We start from the raw sequence: 23,448 nt of genomic DNA, 5'->3' as shown, positions 1-23,448 counted from the left end.
AGAGTGACGTTGGTGTCACTTGCTCTTGTTGTGTTAGTTTCCTTTTAACAGCTGTTCATGGAATGATGTATACGGCCGCTAATAATTTTTGTTCCGCCTTTAACACCGTCTATTAACCACGTGGTTGCGCGTAAGTGCTATTTCCGTTTATTTGTTTTTCGTTTTAGAGTTACGTTAGCGAAGGCAGGAGTGTGACGAGAAAGGGGTGGGTAAAAAAAAACAACAACAACAACAACATTAAACACTTTCCGTATCGACATTAAAAACGTCTGCGTGTATAAACGAGGGGGTTGGACCATCGGGATCGGAGGAACAGTGCCTGTAGTTTAAAAATAAACAAGTAAAAGAAATAACGGACGAACATCATGCTTTATTCAACACGCCGTCTTGCTTCGGCTGCTGGCAAGGCAATTCATTTCGGTGGTGAGGCAAGAGAACGCATGCTAAATGGTATTGAGCGTATCGCTACTGCCGTTGGCGTAACGTTGGGCCCGAAGGGACGAAATGTCATTATTCGGCAGCCCTCAGGCGAGCCGAAGATAACCAAAGACGGTGTAACGGTTGCCCAATCCATTGAGTTCAATGATCAATTCGAGGATGTGGGCGCCCGACTTATTCGACAAGTGGCGGGAAAGACGAATGACATTGCGGGGGATGGTACCACAACCGCAACAATACTTGCATGGAGCATTTTTGCAGAGGGTTACAAATGTGTTGCGACGGGTGCCAACCCAATGGATCTGAAACGTGGCATAGATATTGCTGTCGATGTCCTCCTCAAGAGCTTAAGTGAACAGAAGCGCCCAGTAAAGGATTTGCAGATGCTTGAGAACGTGGCGACAATCAGCGCTAATGGTGAACGTTCTCTGGGAGCTTTGATTGCCAGAGTCGTGCAGTCGGTAGGGGTAAATGGTTACATTGCCGTGTTGAGTGGAAATGGCAGTGCAACTGAGTGGATGCGTTACGATGGTTGGAGCGTGGAGCAGGGGTTTGTTTCCAGCGCGTTGGTGACAAACACCACTGAACTTAAGAGTAGTCTCGAGAGCCCCTTCATTTTCATCACTGCAGAAAAACTTGAAAGCGTTCATGATGTACTGCGCTTGCTCGGGGCCGCGAAGAATTCTGGTAAACCTCTTGTACTTGTCGCCCCGCAGTTTTCTGAAGCAGTGCTGCAAACCGTTATACACAATCACGTTAACAATGTGGTGCTGTGTGGAATTGTTTGCGCCCCTGAACTTTCAGAGGAGGAGCTCCACGATCTCGCCACATGTTGTCAATGCAGAGTGGAGAAGGTTGGCTCCATTGGAGTTGTGGATGATGTCACGTGTTTGCTAGGACGCGCGGAACGATGGGAACAAACAATGGATAGCACCGTCGTTGCTGGAGTGGCTGACGCGGCACCGCGGGTGCGGTTGTTGCAGGGACGGCTGGAGCGGGCCTTAACCGAGGATGTGAAGGAGAAGTTACGGGAGAGGATTTCCAAACTAAACCGCACGTTTGCCGTAATCCGCGTAGGTGGCCGATCCACCGTGGAGATCAATGAGTCGAAAGACCGTGTGATTGATGCCGTTAACGCAGCGCAGAATGCCCTTGCGGAGGGAATTGTTGCTGGCGGCGGCGCTGCCCTCCTTCACGCGTCAAAGCAGTTAGATGTACTCATGAGAGAGGATGAGGACATGGAGCAGGACCGGAGGACTGGGATATTAATCGTGCGCAACGCGGCGCGTCTTCCAATGAAACGCATCAGTGAGAATGCAGGTGAGGAGGGTGCTGTTACTGTTGAAACTGTTGCTGAGTATGAGGACTGCTGCATGGGCTATGATGCGCAGAATGACCGCTACGTGGATATGTTTGAAGTGGGTATTGTCGACCCCGTGAAGGTGGTGAACTCTTGCGTAGTGGATGCCGCCTCAGTAGCAGGGTTGATGATTACAACGGAAGCCAGCGTGTGTGATTTTAAGGAAGAGAGGCGTCAACGGGATAGTGGTTGAGATGACGGGTCCTTGGGGTCATAAGGTTGTTTATGATGGTGGATGTCAAAGGGATATCGAGTTGGTCTATGGGTGTAGGCACTGGCAGCTGTTCGTTTGCATTTGCATGCATTTGTTTGGCACTTCTTTGCTGATCATGGGAAGCGCTGCCGTGGTAGTGTAGGTTGGAGGGTGTGAACTGGCGGTGGAGCATCGCCCAGACTGTAAGTGATCCCAAATATTTTTTGTTCTTATGTCGTGAGGCCTCAATGTGGTCTTTGGTTGTGATGTGCTTGTGATGCATTTTTTTAAAAATGAAGAAAACTCGAATAATTTGTATGAGGAGGTGGTAACCAGCTGTGTACCACTGAAGATTGTCACGATTTTTTTCACATTAGCGTTCTTACAGCTGCTTGTGTTCATAATAGTGGGAGGTTGTTCCTCCTTCCACACGGTATGGGTCGGTTGTCAAGCTAGTTTCCAGTCAATTAATTCCTCAACATGCGGAAATTTGCGTTAGATTCACTTGCTTCGTTTCGCTGTTTCAAGTGCAGGAGGGGTGTACCGAATAGGTCTCGGTTTCTTCCACCCTTTGCGTCCTGCTGTTGTGGTTAGAGTGGAGAGGGAAATTCAGAGGTAGAAGGTGGGTGAGCGTTAGGTAACATGTTGCGATTTACTCGTCTTTTTCGTGAGATGGCCCCAGAGCTGCAGCTGGAGTACATGCCAGTACTATTCACGAGGACGATCCTAGGGCCGCAGGGAGGGTTTGCAGGTGAGGAGCGGCTTGTCAAACTGGAGGTGGCGCGGAAGTATATGGAAGCGGGCCACGCTGTAACGCCCACGGAGGAACTTCGTCGCGGGTTGTGGTGCTACAATCCCGACACTGACAAGTATGACTGCTTTATCGAACGTAATGAAGAGTTCCTCGATTTTGCTGCACGGAAGCGGCAGTGGCTCGACGTGTATTGGCGGGTGAACACAGGCTACCTGCTCTTCGGGCGGCAGTCTTGGGGACAGGGCTTTCTCATTAACTGTCCACTTCGCAAGAGGGATGTTGCACAGAAGCTGTGGGAGCAATACAAGGTGCGTATAGACCCTCGTCTGATAGAATTCCGTGAGAAGGACCGGCGAACGGGCATACAAGAATTGGGGCACAACTGGTGCTGGCTCTACCTACCCGGGGCAGAGGAGCTGGGCATTAACCGTGAAGTGTACGATAACAAGCGGGTAAAAGTAAGAATACATGTGCGCAAAATGAACTCCATGTTCGCACTTTATTAGCCGTGGTAGCGCTGATTCATTCCCTTCATCTGTTAGTGCGCGTACCATTTCATTGGGTCGTTCGATCCTCCTCTTTGTGTATGCGTGTGTGTGTCGTGTTCCACCCGCCGCGTCATCTAAACGTTTCAGAGTTACTGTGTGTGCGCAACTTTCGAACATTGATGTTGGCCCTGATTTGAGAATGGTCATCTTACTTTAACCCTTGTTTTGTATTCTATGTTTCCCTAATTTCTCTCCTATCTTGGATGACACAACGCATAATATACATTTCGCACGTATCTTAGGCGCGGTCGTGTACATACGCAGTGTAGAGCCTCAATGACTGTATCAGGAATGACTGGGACATTAATAAACCGGCTGCCGAGAAGGATACCCATCCCAGGATTGGCCATGCTAGAGCCCAAATGTGTGCTACACACTACATCTCTTCTGTGCAATAAGGAGAACAAGGCAAATGCAGAGCAGGAAGATCGCGAGGAATTGGAGCGTGAGCGGCAATTGCGTGAGCGATTCTCGAAAAAAATAGTGGAGGCCATGCCGCAGTATTCATCACAGGGTGGCGGTAGTTGTAGCAGCGGTGCGTGTGGGGCGCAGCCTCCTGCAGCGGCTATGCAGATGTTGCGTTTTTTGTTCTTTTCCACAGCTTTATTGCTTATATTGGCGATGATGCAGCTGTCCGACACAAACTCTCCGATATATCTTCTCAAGAACATACAGTCGTGGCAGCTTCCTCCACACAGTGTGGCTTATTATATACTTCTCCGCGCTTTGCTTCCATACCGGGAGCAGATGCGCTTAAAGGAAGAATTTGAAACGGCGGGCAGGTTTAACCCAGCGCTAACATTTGATCAATTTTTTATCCAGCGTTATCCGGATTTGTTCCACGGTTATCGAACTCAACAACAGGACATCGTGGCCGCCCTTGCGGCTTGCATTGCGGTGGCAAACGATCGGAAACTCTCCTTAACGATATCGCGCGCTGCGGGTTCTGCTCGCGATATTCGGGCGTCAGTGGACAATATAATGGATGCTCTCCGCCGCGACTACCCACAGGTTTTTCAGGGTTCCCCATCAACATCTTACCCTATAGCAACGGCACACTGAAGTGAGTAGCGCATTTGATCTATCAAGCTATGAGAATACATTTGAAATTGTTCATAAGTTCCCCCTGATTATTTGGTGATCGGTCTCCTAGCGTGCCGACAGAAGTTTAGCTGGAATGAAGAGGGATGGGTGGATGGCGGCTGATTTTTTGAAAGATGGAGCATGTCCATTTCACTTTTTTCTATAGGAAGTACAAATGTATTCCCGGTTTTCTGCACCGTTGCTATACGTTGATTCGCTCCGATAGGATAAGTATGTGTGTTTCTTATACGACCACGCACGTTGCCCTTCTTCTTTTCTTTCTACCCTTTTCTTTTTCCCCTTTCAAGGAAACATACACCAAACTGATTACACAAGCATCGGCAGTTTGTTTCTGTTTCCTCAGGTAGTAGACAAATATGAGCGGTATCCGGTACCGGCCAGTCGGGTCGGATGTTATGGAGGTACCGATTGAACCTGACGAAAAGTTTCCCAGAGGTACGTCGAAGTTTTGCGCATGGTTATGTCCCCACGATCCCATGGGTGCGGAACGACGTGTGGGTGACTTGTACTGGAATGGCTGGAGCTCGTTTGTTTTGGGTTTTGCCCTTTCAGGCGTTGGTTTGACTCTCCTTACCCTTGCTATTCTCTGTTTTTACTTCACGTGGGATGTCCCTCGCAGCATCGCGCTAATTGTTGTCAGCGCAATTTGCATAATCCCCGGTTTGTTCAGTCTCGTTGTTATTTGGTTCTATATTTCTGGGAAAGAGGGATACGACTATGAGCAGTTGATGCCCAACTAGCCTTATCGTTCCTGTACTGTATGAACCGTCCCGTGAGTGTTGGGGCTCTTTAAATATCGCGGTATGCTGTTTTCGCCTAATCAGTTTCTCATTTGTATGGACTTGGGTTGCTTGTAATATCCATGTAATATAACCTTGTTTTTCTTCCTTCGTCGCGTTGCCCGTATTCCATCATAAATTCAAGTAGGCACCTAGTTAAAAACCTTTGCTTGTGACCGAGTTATTGAGGCAGTGGCCCATTTTCTTACGTGAGGAGCGCCACTTTGGGGAAAGTTGTCCGCCCTCCTTTGTCAATGCGTTTTTTTCTTTTGTTTGTCGCTAATGCTCTCCTGTAATGGTTGAAGGGTAAAGAGACCCCAGCCGCGTCCTATTACTCTATTTGAGGTTTTCTATCATGCGTGTGTGTTTTTGTTAACGCATGCTGTTCTTCCCTTTGTTACTGTGTGTGTGTGTGTAGGGGGAAGGGGTTTCAAACTCCTCTCTGTGAGTTTTCAATCCTTATTCTTATAGGGGCGTCCGCTCCCTTCTCCGATGATACGGAGTTTGATGCTGTTCCGTGGTAAAAAGAATTAATGGTACTGTTTGCCTGAATTCTTTTCGTCTGAAAGCTGTGATACTCTTCGCTAGGTTTTTTTTTTGCATAAATTTTACTTGAATTCTTCCTTGTTTTCCGTTTGTCCACCTAAATCCTGAGACGAAAGGGGCGTGTGCGTGTGTGTGTGTGTATTCGGTTTACCATCGCAGTAGGAAGAATAAGATAAGCAGCGGAAGTAAAGAAGGATTTTGATTGTCCGAGAGAAGGCTTTCCACAACTCGTTTGTGTACTGGTTTGGATTTATTGGACAAGCGGTCACTTGCATTTTTATGGGGTTCCCTTCCGGGTCCGGTTTGGACAAGTTCAGTGACTTGCAGTCGTTCATTCGTGCTTCATTTCCAACTCACAGCGGTGACTTCACAACAGACACGGCTATTCGAGTGCTTGCAGCATATCTCAGTGTATCACCATGGGAGGTATCTCGAGTAGTGGACATGTCACGACCCATTCACAACATGGAGAATTTGGAGGAATATGTGAGCTGCGTTGTGTCGTCCTTGCAAAAACAGGGCGAAGTGCGGACCCGCGCAGTCACATCAACACTCACCGGGAGGGTCGGCTCCAGCCCGGCAGAAGTAATTCACACGGAGGGCAACTGCATGCGTTCGCCGACTGTGAAGCCTCACACTTTTGGGAAAAAGAAGTTATGCAAACAATTCTGTAAAACTGGCCTCTGTGCGTTTGGCTCACGTTGCCTCTTCCATCACGAGGAACCTTACCGTGGTGACACGTGGAGTGTTTCTCCAGACACGTGTATTACTGACCGCAACTTCATCGAGCCGAAATCAACTGAAAGCTCCTCCACGGTTCCGACGGGTGCTGGTCGCGAATTGTTCACTGAGCTTGCCTCCCCTTCTAACAATTTCTCTCTTCCAACAGAGCGGCGGAGGGTAACTCAACCAATCAACAAAGTAACGGCACAGGAACAAACAGATGAAACAGGCATTGGATTTGCTCCACCAGGTACACAACTTCCTGGAGTTTATGTGATGCCGCTTTCGGTGCGCAGTGGAGAACTTTATGTTTACACTCCTGTTCAATTTCATGTGTCCTTTCCCATTTGCCTACCCCCACCCGGTGCTTCTCACTAATGTTTTCACATCTCAGACAATGCACATGATTTATTTTTTTTTCAAATATTTTTTCTGTCATTGCTATTATTAAAATTTTGAAATACACGCATGCTTGTCTTTCCTCCCCACGTACGCTTTCGTTTTATTGTTTGCCATTCGTCGTCCAATTTTACTTTATTTGGTGCGTTGAGGTAAGTTACCACCATACTTCATTTCACAAATATCCCAGTAACTAACTATAATGTTTGTTACTCAGGGATTGGGGTGCTGCTACAATGGGGGACCCGTTGTGTATACTCGCGTCACATATCGATTTTTAATTTTTTAATTTTTGTATCGCTTCTTCTTTTTTCTTTCTTATTTGTGGCTGACGTTGCCATTACGCTTTCTTGGCAGCCCGCGAAGTTTTTTTTTTTTTGCAGCCTCTAATTATTTTGCATTTTTCCCCCTTTTTTTCTTTTTGTTGATGATATTATTTATGCCTTTTCTCTTGGTTTTGTTTCAATCGCAGGGAGATCAACGAAACTCTCGACTGCGTCGCCTAATGATATAAATGAGTGAAGAAATGGAAATATGTATTTTATCTTTAATATTGTGACTATTATTTTCGTACAGATGACACGACATATTTTTCATATGAGACCATGATGTCAACAAGTCAAAGTAACACGTGTTTGTATCGTGTGTCCGACACTTTAAGCCATATTTCCCATGTGGTAGTCTCAAATCATCCATGTCGTAATATATTTTCTCCCTTTTTTTTTGTTCCTCACTTAAGTATCACTCTTCTTTTTTTTTTTATTTATTTTAGTCTCTTCTTTATTTACTTTTGCTGGACCTATTTTTTTTTTTGTTTTGAGTGATTTTCTAACCCCTCGCGTGGGTGGAAGAGTAGGGAATGTTACGGAACACAGATGTTCGACTCTTTTCAACATTCGCGCTAAATCCAGAAACATCAGTTGCACCGCATGGGCCGCCTCGGGGGCTGGTTAATCGTTATGTTTCGATGGGCCTCCCGCCATGGGCGGCGTGGTGTAACAAAGTTAATCGTTATTCTCTTTACCGTATGAGTGGTGTTACGCAGCGTTCCTTTTTACCGAAACCACCGCAAGAGATGGATGTTATTTGGCTCAACGAACGTGTTCGTGAGCGGGTGCGTACGTCCCGACAGGTTCAAAACGTTTATCGGCAGTTGAAATACCCGTATGTGAAGACGGGGATTCACTATAGTGATGTGCTTGACCACTGGGTACAGGTGCCAATGGTGGAGGCGGCAATGTTTGAAGTTGAGAAGGATGGTGGATTCGATAACTTTATTTTGAAGCGCAGTGGCCCAGAACTACGCTCCACGTATGGAGAGCGAATCCGTCGCCATATTTTAGTGAGGCAGAAGGAAATACAAAAAAATTTTGTCCTGCAGAAGCAGGCTCAAATGCTTGTGGAGTCGATGGAAAAGGAAATTCTCCCCATGGAAGACGGAAAAAAGGTTGAAGAGGTTTTAGAAAAGTACGGAATCGACAAGGAGCAACTATTGCGTGACATTGCGCGCGCTGCGGTGGCGAAGAAACAGCAGTTGGCTTCAGCGGTACCACAACCTTCTCATGTGGAGGTCTCGACTAATTGATTGCACGATTTTTTTGTACCGGTCCAGCGTGTCAGGCAATTCTGAAAGGCCCTCCTGTGCTAGTTTTTGTTTTATTAAATGTTCACTTCCGCGGTCAATCACCCGAGACAGTGATGAGACGGGGAGAGTTGCATGAGGTCAAACGGGAGAGGAGTATGCAATCTTATCGTTGTGACATATTCGACGCGCGATCATTATTGCGATATATATATATATGTGTGTGTTGTGGTCTACCCCCTATTGTTGTCATGTACTTAACCTCTTTTTTTTTTTGTACTCCCTCCTTGTTTTTCTCTACATATCATGTGTCTTTTCTTTTCACTTTAATTGTCTCGTTTTGTACGGCATAGCGTCAATAAGCGGCAAAGCGTATATTAGTCTCTGCAGAAAGCACTTGAATTGTAGGTCTACCTTATGCGTTTGTGCCGGCGCCTTAGTTATCATGCATACGTCCCAAAGGGCGCGTCTGTTCAGATGGGAGAGACTTTTATGCCTTCCAATATCGCAACCGCAGTTTTTCGCGAGACGGAGGCTGCTGCGGCCCGGGCTGACAAAACAAAAGAGGAAACCGGATTTTTCAGTCAACCACGATTAAACTACCCTGTTTCGAGCGGTATTCCTGCTCTTTTCTCCAAGGATCAGTTCGACATGCAATACTCCCTCTTTCATCGCGATGTTGTGGAAACACTCAACCGTCACACATTAGGCACACCACTTGAGGGACACAATCTCGAAACTGTGATACGGAAAACTTCTTTTGACGCTACACAAGCCGTAGCCCACACTGCGGCGTCGGAACACTTTAATTACTGCTTCTTCTACAAGTCTCTGCGCCCATGGGGTACTGCACCTCCACCGCGGTTACGTGAGGCACTACAGCTGCAGTACGGAACTAATGGTTCCGCCGATGCAATGGATGAAGTCCGCCGAATTGTATGGGTAACAGCGGCTTCTCACCAAGAACGGTGTGGTTGGGTGTATTTGGTATGGTCCGGGATGCATTTTGATGTGGTGGAGTTTCCTCACGGTTCATGTCCAATCGCTAGCGATCTTATTCCCCTTCTTGCACTGAATGTTCATGAGAGTGCCTACATTTTAGACTACGGGACTTCAGGGTTGAAACAATACGTTGAAAACTATTTTAAGGCATGTAACTGGCCTTTAGCGGAGCGGTATTATCTTATGGCTATTGGACAAGTCGTTTAATGTGCGACATGTGTTGTTGATCAGTCAGTAAAACACCTCTGAAGAGTATCGCCAGGCCTGACTATGCCGACGTTAATGATGAAAGAATTTGATCATGTGTGATCTCGTGTTGTGTTGCACACGTCAAATTACTTGTTGTTGGTCACGCTATGGAGGCCTCTCTTCTGTATCCGTTCCAATTTTCTTTTTTTTTTTTAAAAGTTCAACACGGCGCCTCATCTGAACACGGTGTAAGCAGTGGTTAAATGATATATGCGAGGGGACTCGTTCGTTTTTTTTTTGTATTTTTACAGGTAGTCATGCAGATCATTTATTTTCTGCTAGCGAATTCATTTCTTCTCTTGACTGACTACCGATGTTGGGCAGGAGGGAGTTCATTTTTTTTTTTGCAAGAACCATTTCGTGTTTACATGTTCCGTTTTGAGTATATATATATATATATATATATTAATGTTTACATTAAAATGTTAGCCTTCGGTGGATTCATCATCTCCTAACTTTCCCCGTTTATGTTTTATTGGTTTACACTTTTCTTTATTTTTCTCATTAAAAAAAATTATTATAAAGAAAAAGATAGGAAAATATTTGGTAACCAGCGAAAATAACAGGGAGGTGAAGTTTTCAGTTTCATTACCTTCACAGTGCCATTATTATTATTATTATTATCATTATTATTGTTTTTTTTCCTTTGTTATTTTCTGAAAATACAACAACACAAACGAAATGGTGCGCGCCCCTCCGCATGTGTACTCCGCACTCGTGAAGAATCTGACTTCGAAAGAGGTAAAGGTTAAAGCCTTTTATGCCGTTCCTGATGCGGCTGATGAGGAGGTGAACCTTACAATAAAACCTGGAGAAACTGCTAAACTGGAGCAAAAAATTGTACAAGCAACCACCTTTTCGATGACGGCACACATCCGACGCGTGGAGGCTGATGGTTCCTTCCTTGAGACGCCATTCACAGGTGTGTTGAGCCCTGTGCAGGAGTACAAATTGGAGATTCACGAAGCTGACGGCGCTTGCCATTTGAAGGGAAGTTTGTAATTGCTTGACGGGACTTGGCACCGGAACGTTGCGTCATTTTTTTTTTTTCGACTCACCTGAATATAATATATATATATTTATTTATATATATGATACGACGGTTGGGCGAACATTTTTGAGAGAATAGAAAATTCTTATTCTCTTATATTAACTCGTCCATACATGCATGAGTATTTGTGTTTGTGTGTGAAGACCATGGTGGTAGGAGGTGAAAATGTCCGAGCTTGCAGCAGTTTCATTATTATTATTATTTTTTTTTAAATATCGCACTGCTGCGTGCTACTGCGTGGTTCCGGAATATGTGCTTCTCAGAAGCTATTACATTTGCTATCTTCTTTCTCTCCATGTTTTTTTTTCTGCCTGCGTGTGGAAGTGGAAATATTCGTGTTCATGTTCGTATTCGTATGCATATATATATATATATATATATATATATATATATATTCATATGTGTGTATGCGGGAGAGATCATTAATAAAAGCAAATAATAATATATATATATAATAATATTTTATTCTTCTCTTTTTTTCTTCTCCTGATCTTTTCCAGTGCGTTTCTCCGAAGCCTCAAAGTTCCAAGCAGAACATCTTATACCAGCAATAAAACAAACGACACCAGCCGTAACCAACAACTCCACTCGCCATGTCCACACGTCAAGGTGGTAAACAGAAACCTCTTAAAGCACCTAAGAAGGATCGGCAGGAGTTGGACGATGACGACGTCGCGTTTCGTAATAAAATGCGCGAACAGCAGAAGGCTGAAAAGGAGGCCATTGCGAAAATGAAGGGCGGAAAGAAATAAACGGTCCGTTTAGGCCGGGGAAGGGGGCTGCCACTTCAGTTGTCGCTCAATCACTGAGAAGGTGAGAGGAGGAAAAACAAAAAAACAAAAACAACCCTCCCGTCGTCTTTCATCAGGAGTGTGCAGCGGAATGTGTCAATGTTGAGTGACAAATGCAGCCACACTTTTTTTTCTTTTATTTTCTCCTCGTTTTCACTTGTTGTCAACTTATTGGTCATTTTGTTTAGAGGTCCGTGTTTGTTTGCATGCGGGTGTAACGGGTGGATGGTTTTCATACACTGCAAGCTGACGGTATTGAACAGAATGTATGAAGGGATATGTTTGATATCTTATACATGTGTTTCCCCTACTTTTTTTAACTATTATTATTATTATTTTAAACTCGTTTGCTCAACGGCGGATTTTCGTGCGCTAGTGAAAGCAATAGTAAAGAAGGTGCGCCATTATTTTTGAGCATACCTTATCACACATAAAATATATTTACGTACTTATATATTTTAGGTATTTTCCCGCACAAGTAACTAAAACTCTATCAACGCAAATAAACCAATGAGTGGAGCAGCTGAAGGTTCTGTACCGGTCCCCCAGGCTGTTACGGAAGATTATAAGAAGCTTATATTTTCCTTCATTCAAATGATACGGTCCACTGAAACTTCCACACCTGACCGTGTGACCGCCATTGTGCAGTTGCTAGGTGAGGAATATGGTGTGGATCCTGCAGGTGTAGGCGGTTGCCACGACACGGGCGTTGCGCTTCTCCCAGCCTTTCAACAGGCACTAAACGAAATGAAGAAAAGCGTCAGCATTCAGCAGGATGATAAATTTAACGCCTTTCTCGATTTACTCCGTAAGAAAGGTTACTTTGCAGGTGCTGAAGAGGGGTCAGAGGAGTATAATTCTCGTCTGGAGAAAGCGAGGGAAAAGTTTGAAAAGCGTAACAACCCATATGAGGGAATGACAGCTGAAGAGATCAAAAACAAGGGGAATGAACTCATGGGGCTCGCCAACTATAAGCAAGCCGTGGCGTATTACACCAAAGCAATTGAGATGGAACCCGAAAACCACGTCTTTTTCGCCAATCGAGCAGCTGCTCACACTCACTTAAAGGACTACCGCAGTGCGATTATTGACTGTGAGCGATCCATTTCAATTTGTCCTACATATGCCAAAGCATACTCACGACTCGGAACAACCCTCTTCTACCAAGAGAATTATCAGCGTGCTGTTGACGCCTTCAGCAAGGCATGTGAGTTGGATCCCACCAATGAACGTTACAGGGAGGACCTGAAGCAGGTGGAGGAAAAGGCAAAGCAGAGCAACTCTGCCACTGCGGGAATGGGTGGAACTCCTTTTGGTGCAGACGGAATGTTCAATTTCTCTCAGGTTGCGGAAGTGATGAAGAACCCGCAATTTGTTGAGACCGCCACGCGCCTAATGTCGAACCCACAGTTCAACCAGGCAGTGGTACAAATGGCCTCACGTATTGGCGGTTTATCCGATAATCCGGAGGAGGTGGCCCGGTTGATGGGTTCAGGTATGGGAATGCTTTCAGCAGGAGGTGATGTGGATTTCACACGTTTGTTTGGAGATATCGACCGCGAGGCATTGGAGCGATTTAAAGAAGAAGAGGCGGGACGCAATCCAAGGTTACGTGCCATCATGGAAGATGTGCAACGCAATGGCCCCTCTGCGTTTCAACAACATATGAATGACCCAGAAGTGATGAATCTCATGCTTAAGTTCCAAAATGTTCTACTGAATAATGGCGGAGGTGGGGCCAACGGTGGTGCTTCCTCCTAAACAATTTGTGTCATCAACCCCTCCTTTTTTTTCCAACTTGCGCGCACATTTTGCTGCGCATGCCTGTAAAATAGGGATAATGGTGGATGAAAAGGTGTGGTTTGTTGTGCGAGCGCGAATAAGGCAACGGTTGTGGATGGTGAACGTGAATTTTAGTGGTTTGCCAGTAGTGGGTTGCTGTTTTTTACTCTCTTTTTTTAATTCCTTTTTGACGAGTGCAAAGGTTTGTGAATGGGAGACGACGTGAAGACATATTGGAAGATGCTATTATCCAATTGTGACCTAACATATGAGTTGTTTCTCAATTTCTCTTTTTCTCTCTTTACTCCTGCAAATGGAAGCATATGGAAAAGGGAAATGGAGAAACAACTCATACTCTATTCGTGATTCTGGGCTGCGTCAAAGTGTTTGTGGCACTGAAATAGTAAACAAGCGAAGTATTGGGGGAAGGAAGGGTATATTTCTTTAACGAAATACCCCCCCTTTTTTAGAAAAAAAACAAATTTAAATATGTTGTTTAGGGGCAAAGGTGAAAAGTGGAGATGATGCTACGCTTCTGTGGGTTAAAGAAGTGTGTTCATATGTATTTGTTTGCATTGTGAAAAGGTATATATATATATATACATGTTCACACACTCCTTTGTGCATTTAAGAACATATATTAGCCATTCAATGGGTGGTATACCTAACGGTTTGTACGCCAACACCCCGCGTGTAGATGCATGTGTTGATATTGTTATTGTCTGACCTCCACTGAGCCTATAGTTATCGCTCATTTTTTTTTTCGAGTTGCGGCGACTAGTTCCCTTTTATCCTATTAATTTGGATGAGCGATTGGCGCGCGCCACTGAACTGCAACGCAAAACATACGCATATTATTACAGCTGTCGAACCTTTTTGTTTCCTCTTCCCTCTCCCCTTTCATGTTGTTCTCCTTCATGCATCTTGTGGTCGGTGGAAGGTAACTTAAAAAAAGAGAAGGATTTAAATATTTGGGGCTTTTGGGTTGAGGGAGGAGAAAAAAGAGATATCGGTGACATTTGTGCCTTTCTTGCGTCCACCATGGTTTATTTAGCTTCTGTGCGGTATCTGGCGGGATGAGGTCCATTATGAAGTGTACGGTATCAAGTTAAATTGTATGTGTGTTGTTGTGTTAACCATTTTTTTTGATTGGTTTCCATTTATTCCCCTCGCGGGAAGTTCCGATGGCCGTTTCTGTCACATCTGCACCATTTATGTGTGTGATGATGTGTGTTTGGGTTGGGGAACTACCCATGGGGTGGACTGACAGTTAACCACGAATTTTTTTTTTGTTTGCCACCCTTACTATTAATATTGTTGTCACAATACTGCACATCTTTAAAAAGGTGCTGCTTAAAGAAGTTCGTGATGCTATTTACAACTGGTTTCCTCCGCATGTTTGGGCTTGTGCCTTCAAACCTCAGCTCTTTTTTTTTTTAAAAAAAAAGTCTTCTGTTTCTTATTGCAGGATTTGTGTTAGGGGAATCAAACATATAGAATCAAGTACATACCTGTTCTGAATTTGCATAAAATGGTGATATTTCATAATGGGAATAAATGACTTCCCAGCGAACAGTAAATGTTGTACGTGGAGTTTGGCCCCGATATGTGCGGTTCAGAAGAGCGGTTGGAGTGGGTTGGCAGCCATTTTGTGGCTAATGCATGTGCATATAATGAACCATTTGTTTAAAATGGTTGCAAGTTGGGAGTTTTGCCCAGCTGTTTGCATGTCCATTGAAGGTAAATGTGGATGCGATCACAACTGTTACGGCTGACTCGGGCCAATTCACTTGTAAAGGACTCCGTTGAGGAAAATAAACGCTTTTTTCATACGTCGACGCCTTGCGTCAAAGTCAGCACTTAAGGCACCTGGAACCGAAAGGAAACACATTTATTTATTTTTTGTGGAACGAATGTGCCACCTTACCAGCAGTTTTTCTTGTATTACCGACATGCACTCGTGATATGTTTACTAATGTGATTTGCTTTTTGCTACTATCCTCTCGCTATTATCGTTCCCGTTTTTTTTTCCGCTTCCATTACTTTTCTCACATCTCAAAAGGTTTCCCTTTGTTGATAACTACAGGTTAGCATTGGCACAGTTGTGATCCTGGTGTTAGTCGGACCTAAACTGTAATCACTTCACCCATTGGCACATAAATATATAAGCAAATAAATATTATATACATTCGCTGGTAATATTCCGGACGTCATTTCTAGAAGGAAGTGTGTGAAATATCAACTTGACCTCCACCGAAACGAAAAAATCAAGGCGAGGGAAGCGCTAGTGTAGTTAAAGATAAGAAATATACAGAGGCACCAGACGTAGTATCTTTTTCACCTTTCCTATTTGTTTTTGTTTTTATCATCTGTCCTATCCACCCTGCGTATAGGTACTCGTAGGGAGAGAGGCAGGGGATAGAGGAACACTACAGGTTGTCAGACAGTTATACAAAATACCGTACGAGATTTTCTTTTATTATTATTATTATAGTATTAACCGCGTAAAGACTAAGCCAGTGGCTCCTCATAGACGTACTTTCCCTCCTCACTAGTTGGCTGTATGTCCGACCATGTGGTATTTGGAAAACCAGTAATACTTACGGAGGAGAAACTGAAAGATGTTATACAAAGTAAAATGAAACAACGTGCGCTGAAGGAGGCTCTGGACAAGCAGGTCGCGCAGGTCAAAAAGCGGAAAGAAGAGGCGGGTATCGGAAAAAAACTGGCTAATGGGGTGAGGAACACTGTGAAGGAGCAAACTTACAATATGAATTTTGAAGACAATCAAATTAAAATTGTTCCTCAAGGCGACCCCGATGACTTCATAGTTAAATCTACCGGGGGCGCGCAGCAGGGTCCGTCAAATGGAATTAGGAATGGCGTTACTGCGTTACGGCCAGTGTACCAATCGAACTCACTGCCACCAAACTTCTCTATGAGCACGTCAGAGGGTAACCCTTTAGCACCTCAGAATGAATATAACACCAAATCCCTACCAGTCGGCCTGACGTCACGCCCACCGAAAAGCAATGGTGCGCCTAACCTCCTTGGTACTCCAAACGTACGGGAACGAATTGGGTTGGGTGCATCTCCACATTGCAGTCCGTTGGTTGCCGATTCACCCAAAACCTTTGACTCAAACTGCTTACCTCGTAACTTCAACATGGATGAGGTGAAGGCTCAACTTCAGGCGCAGCAACCGAAACAACCGAGCCCTCAACGGCAGTTAAAACAAGCACCTCCCTTACATATGGGTATGGTGAAACCGCCTGTTAGTGGGGGACGAAAGAGCTTTGCCCAGTCACCCAAGCGTCCGGGTGGGCATCTTCCTCCGCTGGAAATTGTTGAGGGGTTTCCGGGGCGGCGGCCAGTGGAGAGCACACAATCATCGGGAAGGGCAATAGAATCAAATGCTCAGGAACTGTTGGGGACACCTCTCCTCAATGGTGTGCCTGGGCGGTCAGGGAAGGCAAGAAATGTCGTAGGCCCTCGAGGCCGCTCGAATGAAGCGCGAGGTCGCGCAGGACCTGCACCCGTGGGCCCCCGAAGTACACAGGCACGTATGACGGAAAACCAGTTGGGACGACTACAAAAAGAGTTAGAGACACGTGAGATACAAATGGCGAAGATGAGGGAGAAAGAGCGAAATTGGGAGGAACAAGTCAAACAATTGAAAAACGAACTGAAAAATGCGAAGCGCAAGGAACGTGACTTAAATAGGCTTGTGAAAGAGGTCCCCAGGAGAGCGGAAACAGCACCGGACCCTCCTGTTGTGTCGCCACCTATGCCTGGTGCTTTGGTCAAGGGGACGAACAAGGGATCAACCATCTTGTCAACACTTGCACAGGACAGAAAACAAGCTCCCCCAAAGAGTAAAATACTTCCTCCAAAAACGTTCCGCCCTATTAGCGCACCATTGGAAGCTGGGGTGGGATCTTATGTCCCTGAAGAAATCACGGATAATACGACCATGCAGGACTCCTTTAAATGCGCCTCGTTTTTGACTCGGAAGACGGCATTCGGGCTTCCGGAAAAGAACGCCAACAAACCTGTTCCAATTGAATACGAGCATCTTTTACAGTTTGTTGAGGAAAAAATCATAACTCAACGACAAGCCGATGCCCTGTGGCGTCTCTTTACCAATGGTGAATCGCCACTTGCTCTTCTTAGGCGGCAGTCAATGGGTCCACGTGCATTTGGCGACGCCTCTGATCTACATGGTCCCGCAGGGCGTACGCATAAGGATGCCGAGGATACCGAAGAGGATAATAATGAGGAGGCCAGTGAGGGGCAAAGCGAAGAAGGGCAGTTGCAGGAGAGGAAATATTCGCAAGAAGAAGAGGGGGAAGAAGAGGAAGAGGAAGAAGAGGAAGGAGGAGAAGAAGTGGGAGTAGAAGGGGAAGGGGAAGGGGAAGAGGAGGATGAGGATGGGGATGAAAAAGTCGAGGAGACGGACGAGGAGGAATGTGATTCATACGACTCGGCTGGTAGTTTGGAAGAAGGGGCATCAAATGGCGGGCTCAGTGCAGGAGGAACGAAGGGCCGAGGGGACGGGAGGGTAAAGGGCCAGTTTGATGTAAAATTAGGGAATGTGAGAAAAGATTACGATGAAAATTCTTCCGATGAGCACGACATGTTTGAAACTTACGCAAAACTTAACTTGGAAGAGTGTCTATCGGAAGGGGAGGTAAATGATGAGTGAAAAAGTTAAAACTGACCAAGGGCAACACTTATGTACATACATGCCGCATCCCTGCGTCGAAAGTGATACTCTCGTTAAACCTTTCTATACCCTTCTCTTTCTTTCTCTCTTGTTTGTTTGTTTGTTTGTTTGTGTTGCTGCGCCGTCGGTACACTGCGTATGTTTATATATTTGTTGTTACTGATTTACTAATGTGTGGGGCATCACAAGTGGTCGGAAAACAATGTGTGGAGTGTGTTTCTCCCCATATGGATCAGTTAGGATGTGCAAATGTTTTTTTTTTTACTCACTTCACCGAGGTCCCCGAAGGTTGTGTATTTGACACATTACCGACTACGGGTGATATGTTGTCCTTGCTTTCCACCTCCTCTCTCTTTTTCTTCTATTCTCCATGCATTCCCAAGTCTTTTTTTTGTCATTATACAAAAAAAATTCATTCATCCTTCCCCCACCTCCCTCCTTTCTAGAGCACGGTGTTGCATCATCTTCCTACGCACGTGAAATACTTTTACTGGGCATATTGTTTTTGTTCTCACTACTTGTTTTATCTCTTTTTTTGTAAAAAAATTCTGATGGGGGCTCTCACCAACCGCACCGAAACTTGGGACTTCATCCTTCACATGACTTCTTTGTTTTCAGTGTCTGAGAGTGATAGTAACGAAAGGTGATTTTTGTTTATTTTTGATTTGTGTTGTTGCTGTTTTTGCCGTTGTATTCGCGTTTCTTTCTTACATTTTCTTCAAAGAAGAATAAACGTATGAATACATGCATACATTCATGCAAACAGAAACTCATTCACAAAAAACACAAACACACATGTACATATTCCATCCGTATGTGAGTGAGTGAGTTTCTTTTTGTGTGCATCATCGACACTCTCGAAATACACGACCCCCTCATCTCCCCCCCTTTCCATTTAGGTGTTTTTTTTCCCTCTTTCCCTCCCTCGAGTCGGACGTTTCCTCAAGAGAGATGTTCCGTGAAATGATACCGTTGAGTTACGCTTCGCGATGAAGGTGATCCGTATAGTAAACACACTCACATTTACCACATATATATATATATATATATGGACAAGCATACATGTACTAATCTTTTATTTTGATTTGGATATATTGGTTAAAATTAAAATTCCTATCTTGCGGTGGCATCCGCCCCTATTTCCCCCCATTTTCATCTTATTTTAATATTTATGATCATCCCTGTGTCAAGCTTAGAAAAGGTTTTCTTTTGCGACTTTCTGAGTGTCGTTGAATTGAGGGCAACGGGAAGAGGTCAGCAATGATTATTGACCACGAGCGTCGTGCTATTGACTTCAGCGACAATACCACATTTGTGCTGGACTCTAATGTCTTACAGCGTCTACGCGATGCGATATGCAGCAATGACTTTTACTGCAATTTAGTCTTTGATCATAATACCTTTACAGATGATGCCATTGGGATTCTTGCTGCTATTCTCAAGGGTTCCAATCCCATTGAGTCACTTAGTCTTCGTTCGTGCAGTTTGAAGGATCTAGACATCATACATCTTGCACACGCCATTTGCACGAGAAAGTGTTTGGTTCATTTAGATCTTTCGAAGAACCCCGGTATCACAAGTGCCTCCTCACCGGAAATTGGTCGAATTATTCAGGGCGTTCCTACAATTAAATCGATACATCTCGTCGGTACAGGAATACTAGAGAAAAACTCCTCGCATTTAATTTCGGCATTGGAAGGATGCTTTTCTTTACAAGTGCTGGAGCTGCCATTTTCTGTTGGGTACAGGGTACTCGACAGGACTCGAGAACTGCTTAAAAAGAATAAGACGTTGAGTGATGTCAGTGATGATTTACCCGAAAAGGCTGGTCGGATACTGATGAGCCAAGATAGTAGCGAAGTTGGATTCTTTCGGCAAATTCGGTCACACGCACGATCACTTAAACCACAAATTATTCCTTCCTTAGCTACATCAGATACGGAGAGTAAACGTGCTTCCAATGGGTACCTGGCATCTTTTCCTCATTTGCAACAATGGGTCGATCCAGCTCTCATGAATGCAGCAATGTATATAAAAGTTCTCGACAAGCGTTGCAATATGCTGGACGAACACTTAAGCGAGAAGCGCAACCGAATTCTCGCTAGACGCGGTCAGACGCGATAGCGCCTTGATTCGGTAGCGTAAAGTCGGCAGCAAAACCCTGGGAGGAGCAGTTAGGCCGGTTTTGGTTTATATTTGGTGGTAATATCTCGTAGCCTCAGGAAAGTGCGGGTATGGAGAAAATACGGCTCGTGTGTGTGTTTGTGTGTTTGAGGGGGGGGGGGTGCGGGTTAACTTGCCATGAGGCGGTAACAGTGCCGTGTAAACTCAAAACTGCTTTGAGCTCCTTTTTTTTTTTTTGAGGGTGGAGGTGTCTGGTGATTTAACAAAGAGGCTCTTACCTGTGTGTATATATATATAAGCGTTCATCGATAGGAATTTTCCATGTACCACATCGTACAGCTGACCGTTGTATGGTGCGGTCTTACATGTGGGTGTTGGGCTTATATATATATATATATATGTTAGAGTTGCGATATTGTGAGGCATTCGTTGCATTTCATTTCTCTATTTTTATTTCTCGTTTCACCCAGAGAAGTATCTTTTTACGTTGATGCTGCTACATGTTTCTCCCTTCGTTTGTATATATTGCGTCGCGACTTACGGAAAGTTGGGTTTATAATCCATATTGTTTTCTAGATCTCTTTCCAGCTATTTGTGTTGTTGCATGATTATGTATATGTATATATTTTGCAAATTCGTGGTTCTGTCTTACTTCTTCTTTCGTTATGTTTCGCAGTTAAGTCAACTTCCTCGGGTGGTTCGGCGACTTTCTAGAAAAGTGCATTGTCTAATCACATCACTGGTGACACGACGGTGGCAATTGTTAATTGTTGCTAGAGCAGTGCAGCATAAGTAGGGAAGGTGTTGGTACATTGAATAGAGTTTTAAAAAAAAGTTTATACTTAAGAGGAAGGGGGGAGGGTATTCACTTTCTGCTACGTGGAAGTCAATTGATTTTGGAAACCCCCTCGTCGTATAGTAATGTCCCTCTTTACAGTGCATTGCAATTTCACTGCGCAGGAGGATGTGGAGTTATCTGTTCGAAAGGGTGAAATTGTTACGGCTATTGATGAAGATACGCACGATGGGTGGGTACAGGTAGAAGTTGTTGGTGACAAGGAGCGCGTGGGGTTTGTTCCACTCAGTCACTTAACTCCTAGTGCCGCTCAGGTTGGCGGGGACAGTAGATTACAATCGTCAGCGGTAGGGGCAACATCGTTAGGAAACTGCTCCTTTTTAGTTGATGAATCACCCAAAGTGTGCAACTCTGCAAAACAGTCGAAACTGGACTGTTCATATATGTTAAATAAGCATAATTCACATAGTATGATAGGGAACAATTATGATTCCGTCGGTACGGTGGGGGGTTCATCTTATGTCAACGCGATGGAGCTTGATGTAGTTGCAAACACGCACGTGCGGTCGCTGAGTGACACGGACCAAGCGACGAGAAGGGCACAAATAAGTGGTAAAACGCTAGGGACAAACCTGCAGAGTGCAACAGATCCTTCTACTAATTCCCTTCTTTACGATACAGGAGCCGTTGTTGAATCTTTCATGAAAAATGAGCTGCATCTTAAGCAACTTGCGCGGCGGCGACAAGACGAACTTGCTAAGATGCGGTCTGCACTGGAAGAGGCAAAGAATGACGTGGGAGTGTGTAGGGAAAAGAAAGAGAAACTTGCTGTGAAGTTGCGCGATTTAGATCTATCCATGGATAGGATGAGGAAGCGCTGGAAGAATATGTTGGAACAAGAAAAGGACCACATTCTTCGCTCGATGACTAGCAGTGGAATTGATCACTAGCAAATACCTAATCTTCATAATCCCATTAAGTCTTAACACCAGTGCACAAGCAGCATAGATTGTGTAGAAAAGAAACTATAGAGTTACCGAGGCGAGAATTGGAGATGTGAGCCGGTGAGACCTATTTACACATGTGGTCTACCTTTGCACGTTGTTTGTTAAACGGCTCCTTTTGATACTCTCACATCCTTTTTTTAAAAAAAACCCTTTCCAATAAAAGGGTCTTTCCAGCGCTGCTGCCGCGTGTTGTTTTGTGCGATTTCTCACTACCGGGATCATTACTGGTATATAAATACATGTATTTAGTGGTATAAACTATTTCTCCCCATTTGTTTTACCTCGTAGTTCAAGAAAAAAAACCCTTCAGTGCGTGATTTGCTTGTTTTTAATAAGAGCAAAGGGTAGAGGAGTCGCTCAGTGACCTCACCAATGACGAGACATGAAAATGTGGAGCACGGTGTCGTATTGAAGTGGATGCGTGGCGGTAATCTGAAGGTATTGTTTAGTTTGCTCCTTAACATCGTCAGCAGCGTAGGAGTAATTATTGTAAACAAGCGCCTGGTATATAATGAAGCCGGGTTTCATTTCGTAACACTTTTAACAGTGATGCACTTCATTGCGTCATTCTTTGTTGTCTAATGCTGTCACTGTTTGGGTTCTTTGAAATAAAAAGACTTCACATTGCTCAGGTGCTTACCATAAGTGCAGCGTTTTGCGGGTATGTGGTGTTCAACAACTTCTCACTTTTGGCCAACACTGTGAGCGTCTACCAAACATCGAAGATCCTCTGTACACCCCTTATTGTGCTGATTGAGTATGCAGCATACAATAAACAGGAAACAAAGGAAACACTTTTGGCCATCTTCATCACATGTTTGGGTTCGGGTATTACGGTGTGTGCGGACACGCGACTGACCGTTGAGGGAACAATATGGGCCTTATTAGCTATTCTGGCCAATTCCTTATACACTATTTGGGGAAATACAAAGCAGAAGGACCTCGGCGTGAATGCAGCACAACTTTTGATTTACCAAGCACCTGTAAGTTCCCTCATGTTGTTGTTTGCGGTTCCCATTGATGGTTTGACGGAACTGCGCAGCTATGAGGTAACCCCTACAAGCGTATGGACAATTGCACTGTCGTGTATCCTTGCTTTTGGCGTAAATCTTTCTTTTTTCTTGTTAGTGGGTCAAACATCTCCGCTAACCACAAATATTGTCGGTTATTTAAAGACGGTTTTGGTTTTCATAGGTGGATTTGTGTTTATTTCTTCGGAGGCGGATACCAAGACACTCCTTGGAGTAACTGTTACACTTGTGGGACTCGGTTGTTACACTGCGACTAAAGTGCGCGCTCTTTCTTCTCCTTCTTCAGCGAAGGAATCAAGATTGACATAACCACTGCAGGACGTGCGGCATTCAGAAGACTTGATGTTCTTTTTTCCTTTCCCCCTTGTTCTGCTCAAATCAAGGGAAGTTCAGGAGGCCCACACACTAACCAATTTTTGTACTTAAAGACATGCAATGCATGTATTTATATATAACATGTAAT

At 44.6% G+C, this 23,448-nt stretch overlaps 15 protein-coding genes across 15 annotated transcripts; 14 read left to right on the top strand and 1 right to left on the bottom strand.

The window, feature by feature from the left end:
• Positions 1-365: 365 nt before the first annotated feature.
• On the top strand, positions 366-1,991 carry TbgDal_VI3880 (chaperonin Hsp60, mitochondrial precursor,putative; the record flags this gene model as incomplete). Its single annotated transcript, XM_011775893.1, has 1 exon — positions 366-1,991. The coding sequence occupies one exon, from the start codon at positions 366-368 to the stop codon at positions 1,989-1,991; it is 1,626 nt and encodes a 541-aa protein (XP_011774195.1).
• Positions 1,992-2,057: 66 nt separating this feature from the next.
• Positions 2,058-2,393, bottom strand: TbgDal_VI3870 (hypothetical protein, unlikely; the record flags this gene model as incomplete). The annotated part of the gene is made up of 1 exon (XM_011775892.1): positions 2,058-2,393. The coding sequence occupies one exon, from the start codon at positions 2,391-2,393 to the stop codon at positions 2,058-2,060; it is 336 nt and encodes a 111-aa protein (XP_011774194.1).
• A 240-nt stretch (positions 2,394-2,633) lies between these two features.
• On the top strand, positions 2,634-3,251 carry TbgDal_VI3860 (hypothetical protein, conserved; the record flags this gene model as incomplete). Its single annotated transcript, XM_011775891.1, has 1 exon — positions 2,634-3,251. The coding sequence occupies one exon, from the start codon at positions 2,634-2,636 to the stop codon at positions 3,249-3,251; it is 618 nt and encodes a 205-aa protein (XP_011774193.1).
• A 318-nt stretch (positions 3,252-3,569) lies between these two features.
• Positions 3,570-4,355, top strand: TbgDal_VI3850 (hypothetical protein, conserved; the record flags this gene model as incomplete). The annotated part of the gene is made up of 1 exon (XM_011775890.1): positions 3,570-4,355. The coding sequence occupies one exon, from the start codon at positions 3,570-3,572 to the stop codon at positions 4,353-4,355; it is 786 nt and encodes a 261-aa protein (XP_011774192.1).
• A 398-nt stretch (positions 4,356-4,753) lies between these two features.
• On the top strand, positions 4,754-5,137 carry TbgDal_VI3840 (hypothetical protein, conserved; the record flags this gene model as incomplete). Its single annotated transcript, XM_011775889.1, has 1 exon — positions 4,754-5,137. The coding sequence occupies one exon, from the start codon at positions 4,754-4,756 to the stop codon at positions 5,135-5,137; it is 384 nt and encodes a 127-aa protein (XP_011774191.1).
• An 864-nt stretch (positions 5,138-6,001) lies between these two features.
• TbgDal_VI3830 (hypothetical protein, conserved) lies at positions 6,002-6,823 on the top strand (the record flags this gene model as incomplete). The annotated part of the gene is made up of 1 exon (XM_011775888.1): positions 6,002-6,823. One exon carries the CDS (start codon positions 6,002-6,004, stop codon positions 6,821-6,823), a length of 822 nt encoding a protein of 273 aa, XP_011774190.1.
• An 880-nt stretch (positions 6,824-7,703) lies between these two features.
• Positions 7,704-8,429, top strand: TbgDal_VI3820 (hypothetical protein, conserved; the record flags this gene model as incomplete). Its single annotated transcript, XM_011775887.1, has 1 exon — positions 7,704-8,429. The coding sequence occupies one exon, from the start codon at positions 7,704-7,706 to the stop codon at positions 8,427-8,429; it is 726 nt and encodes a 241-aa protein (XP_011774189.1).
• Positions 8,430-8,843: 414 nt separating this feature from the next.
• On the top strand, positions 8,844-9,635 carry TbgDal_VI3810 (superoxide dismutase, putative; the record flags this gene model as incomplete). Its single annotated transcript, XM_011775886.1, has 1 exon — positions 8,844-9,635. One exon carries the CDS (start codon positions 8,844-8,846, stop codon positions 9,633-9,635), a length of 792 nt encoding a protein of 263 aa, XP_011774188.1.
• A 723-nt stretch (positions 9,636-10,358) lies between these two features.
• Positions 10,359-10,679, top strand: TbgDal_VI3800 (hypothetical protein, conserved; the record flags this gene model as incomplete). The annotated part of the gene is made up of 1 exon (XM_011775885.1): positions 10,359-10,679. One exon carries the CDS (start codon positions 10,359-10,361, stop codon positions 10,677-10,679), a length of 321 nt encoding a protein of 106 aa, XP_011774187.1.
• Positions 10,680-11,321: 642 nt separating this feature from the next.
• TbgDal_VI3790 (hypothetical protein, conserved) lies at positions 11,322-11,480 on the top strand (the record flags this gene model as incomplete). Its single annotated transcript, XM_011775884.1, has 1 exon — positions 11,322-11,480. One exon carries the CDS (start codon positions 11,322-11,324, stop codon positions 11,478-11,480), a length of 159 nt encoding a protein of 52 aa, XP_011774186.1.
• Positions 11,481-12,029: 549 nt separating this feature from the next.
• Positions 12,030-13,280, top strand: TbgDal_VI3780 (hypothetical protein, conserved; the record flags this gene model as incomplete). The annotated part of the gene is made up of 1 exon (XM_011775883.1): positions 12,030-13,280. One exon carries the CDS (start codon positions 12,030-12,032, stop codon positions 13,278-13,280), a length of 1,251 nt encoding a protein of 416 aa, XP_011774185.1.
• A 2,584-nt stretch (positions 13,281-15,864) lies between these two features.
• TbgDal_VI3770 (hypothetical protein, conserved) lies at positions 15,865-18,006 on the top strand (the record flags this gene model as incomplete). The annotated part of the gene is made up of 1 exon (XM_011775882.1): positions 15,865-18,006. The coding sequence occupies one exon, from the start codon at positions 15,865-15,867 to the stop codon at positions 18,004-18,006; it is 2,142 nt and encodes a 713-aa protein (XP_011774184.1).
• A 1,281-nt stretch (positions 18,007-19,287) lies between these two features.
• On the top strand, positions 19,288-20,151 carry TbgDal_VI3760 (hypothetical protein, conserved; the record flags this gene model as incomplete). Its single annotated transcript, XM_011775881.1, has 1 exon — positions 19,288-20,151. One exon carries the CDS (start codon positions 19,288-19,290, stop codon positions 20,149-20,151), a length of 864 nt encoding a protein of 287 aa, XP_011774183.1.
• A 921-nt stretch (positions 20,152-21,072) lies between these two features.
• On the top strand, positions 21,073-21,897 carry TbgDal_VI3750 (SH3 domain protein, conserved, putative; the record flags this gene model as incomplete). The annotated part of the gene is made up of 1 exon (XM_011775880.1): positions 21,073-21,897. One exon carries the CDS (start codon positions 21,073-21,075, stop codon positions 21,895-21,897), a length of 825 nt encoding a protein of 274 aa, XP_011774182.1.
• A 638-nt stretch (positions 21,898-22,535) lies between these two features.
• On the top strand, positions 22,536-23,294 carry TbgDal_VI3740 (hypothetical protein, conserved; the record flags this gene model as incomplete). Its single annotated transcript, XM_011775879.1, has 1 exon — positions 22,536-23,294. One exon carries the CDS (start codon positions 22,536-22,538, stop codon positions 23,292-23,294), a length of 759 nt encoding a protein of 252 aa, XP_011774181.1.
• Positions 23,295-23,448: the final 154 nt, after the last annotated feature.

Source organism: Trypanosoma brucei, chromosome 6, assembly GCF_000210295.1.
Source record: "Trypanosoma brucei gambiense DAL972 chromosome 6, complete sequence".
Lineage (NCBI taxonomy): Eukaryota > Euglenozoa > Kinetoplastea > Trypanosomatida > Trypanosomatidae > Trypanosoma > Trypanosoma brucei.
The sequence above is the reverse complement of the archived record's forward strand: the minus strand, read 5'-3'. Positions and strand labels throughout refer to the sequence as shown.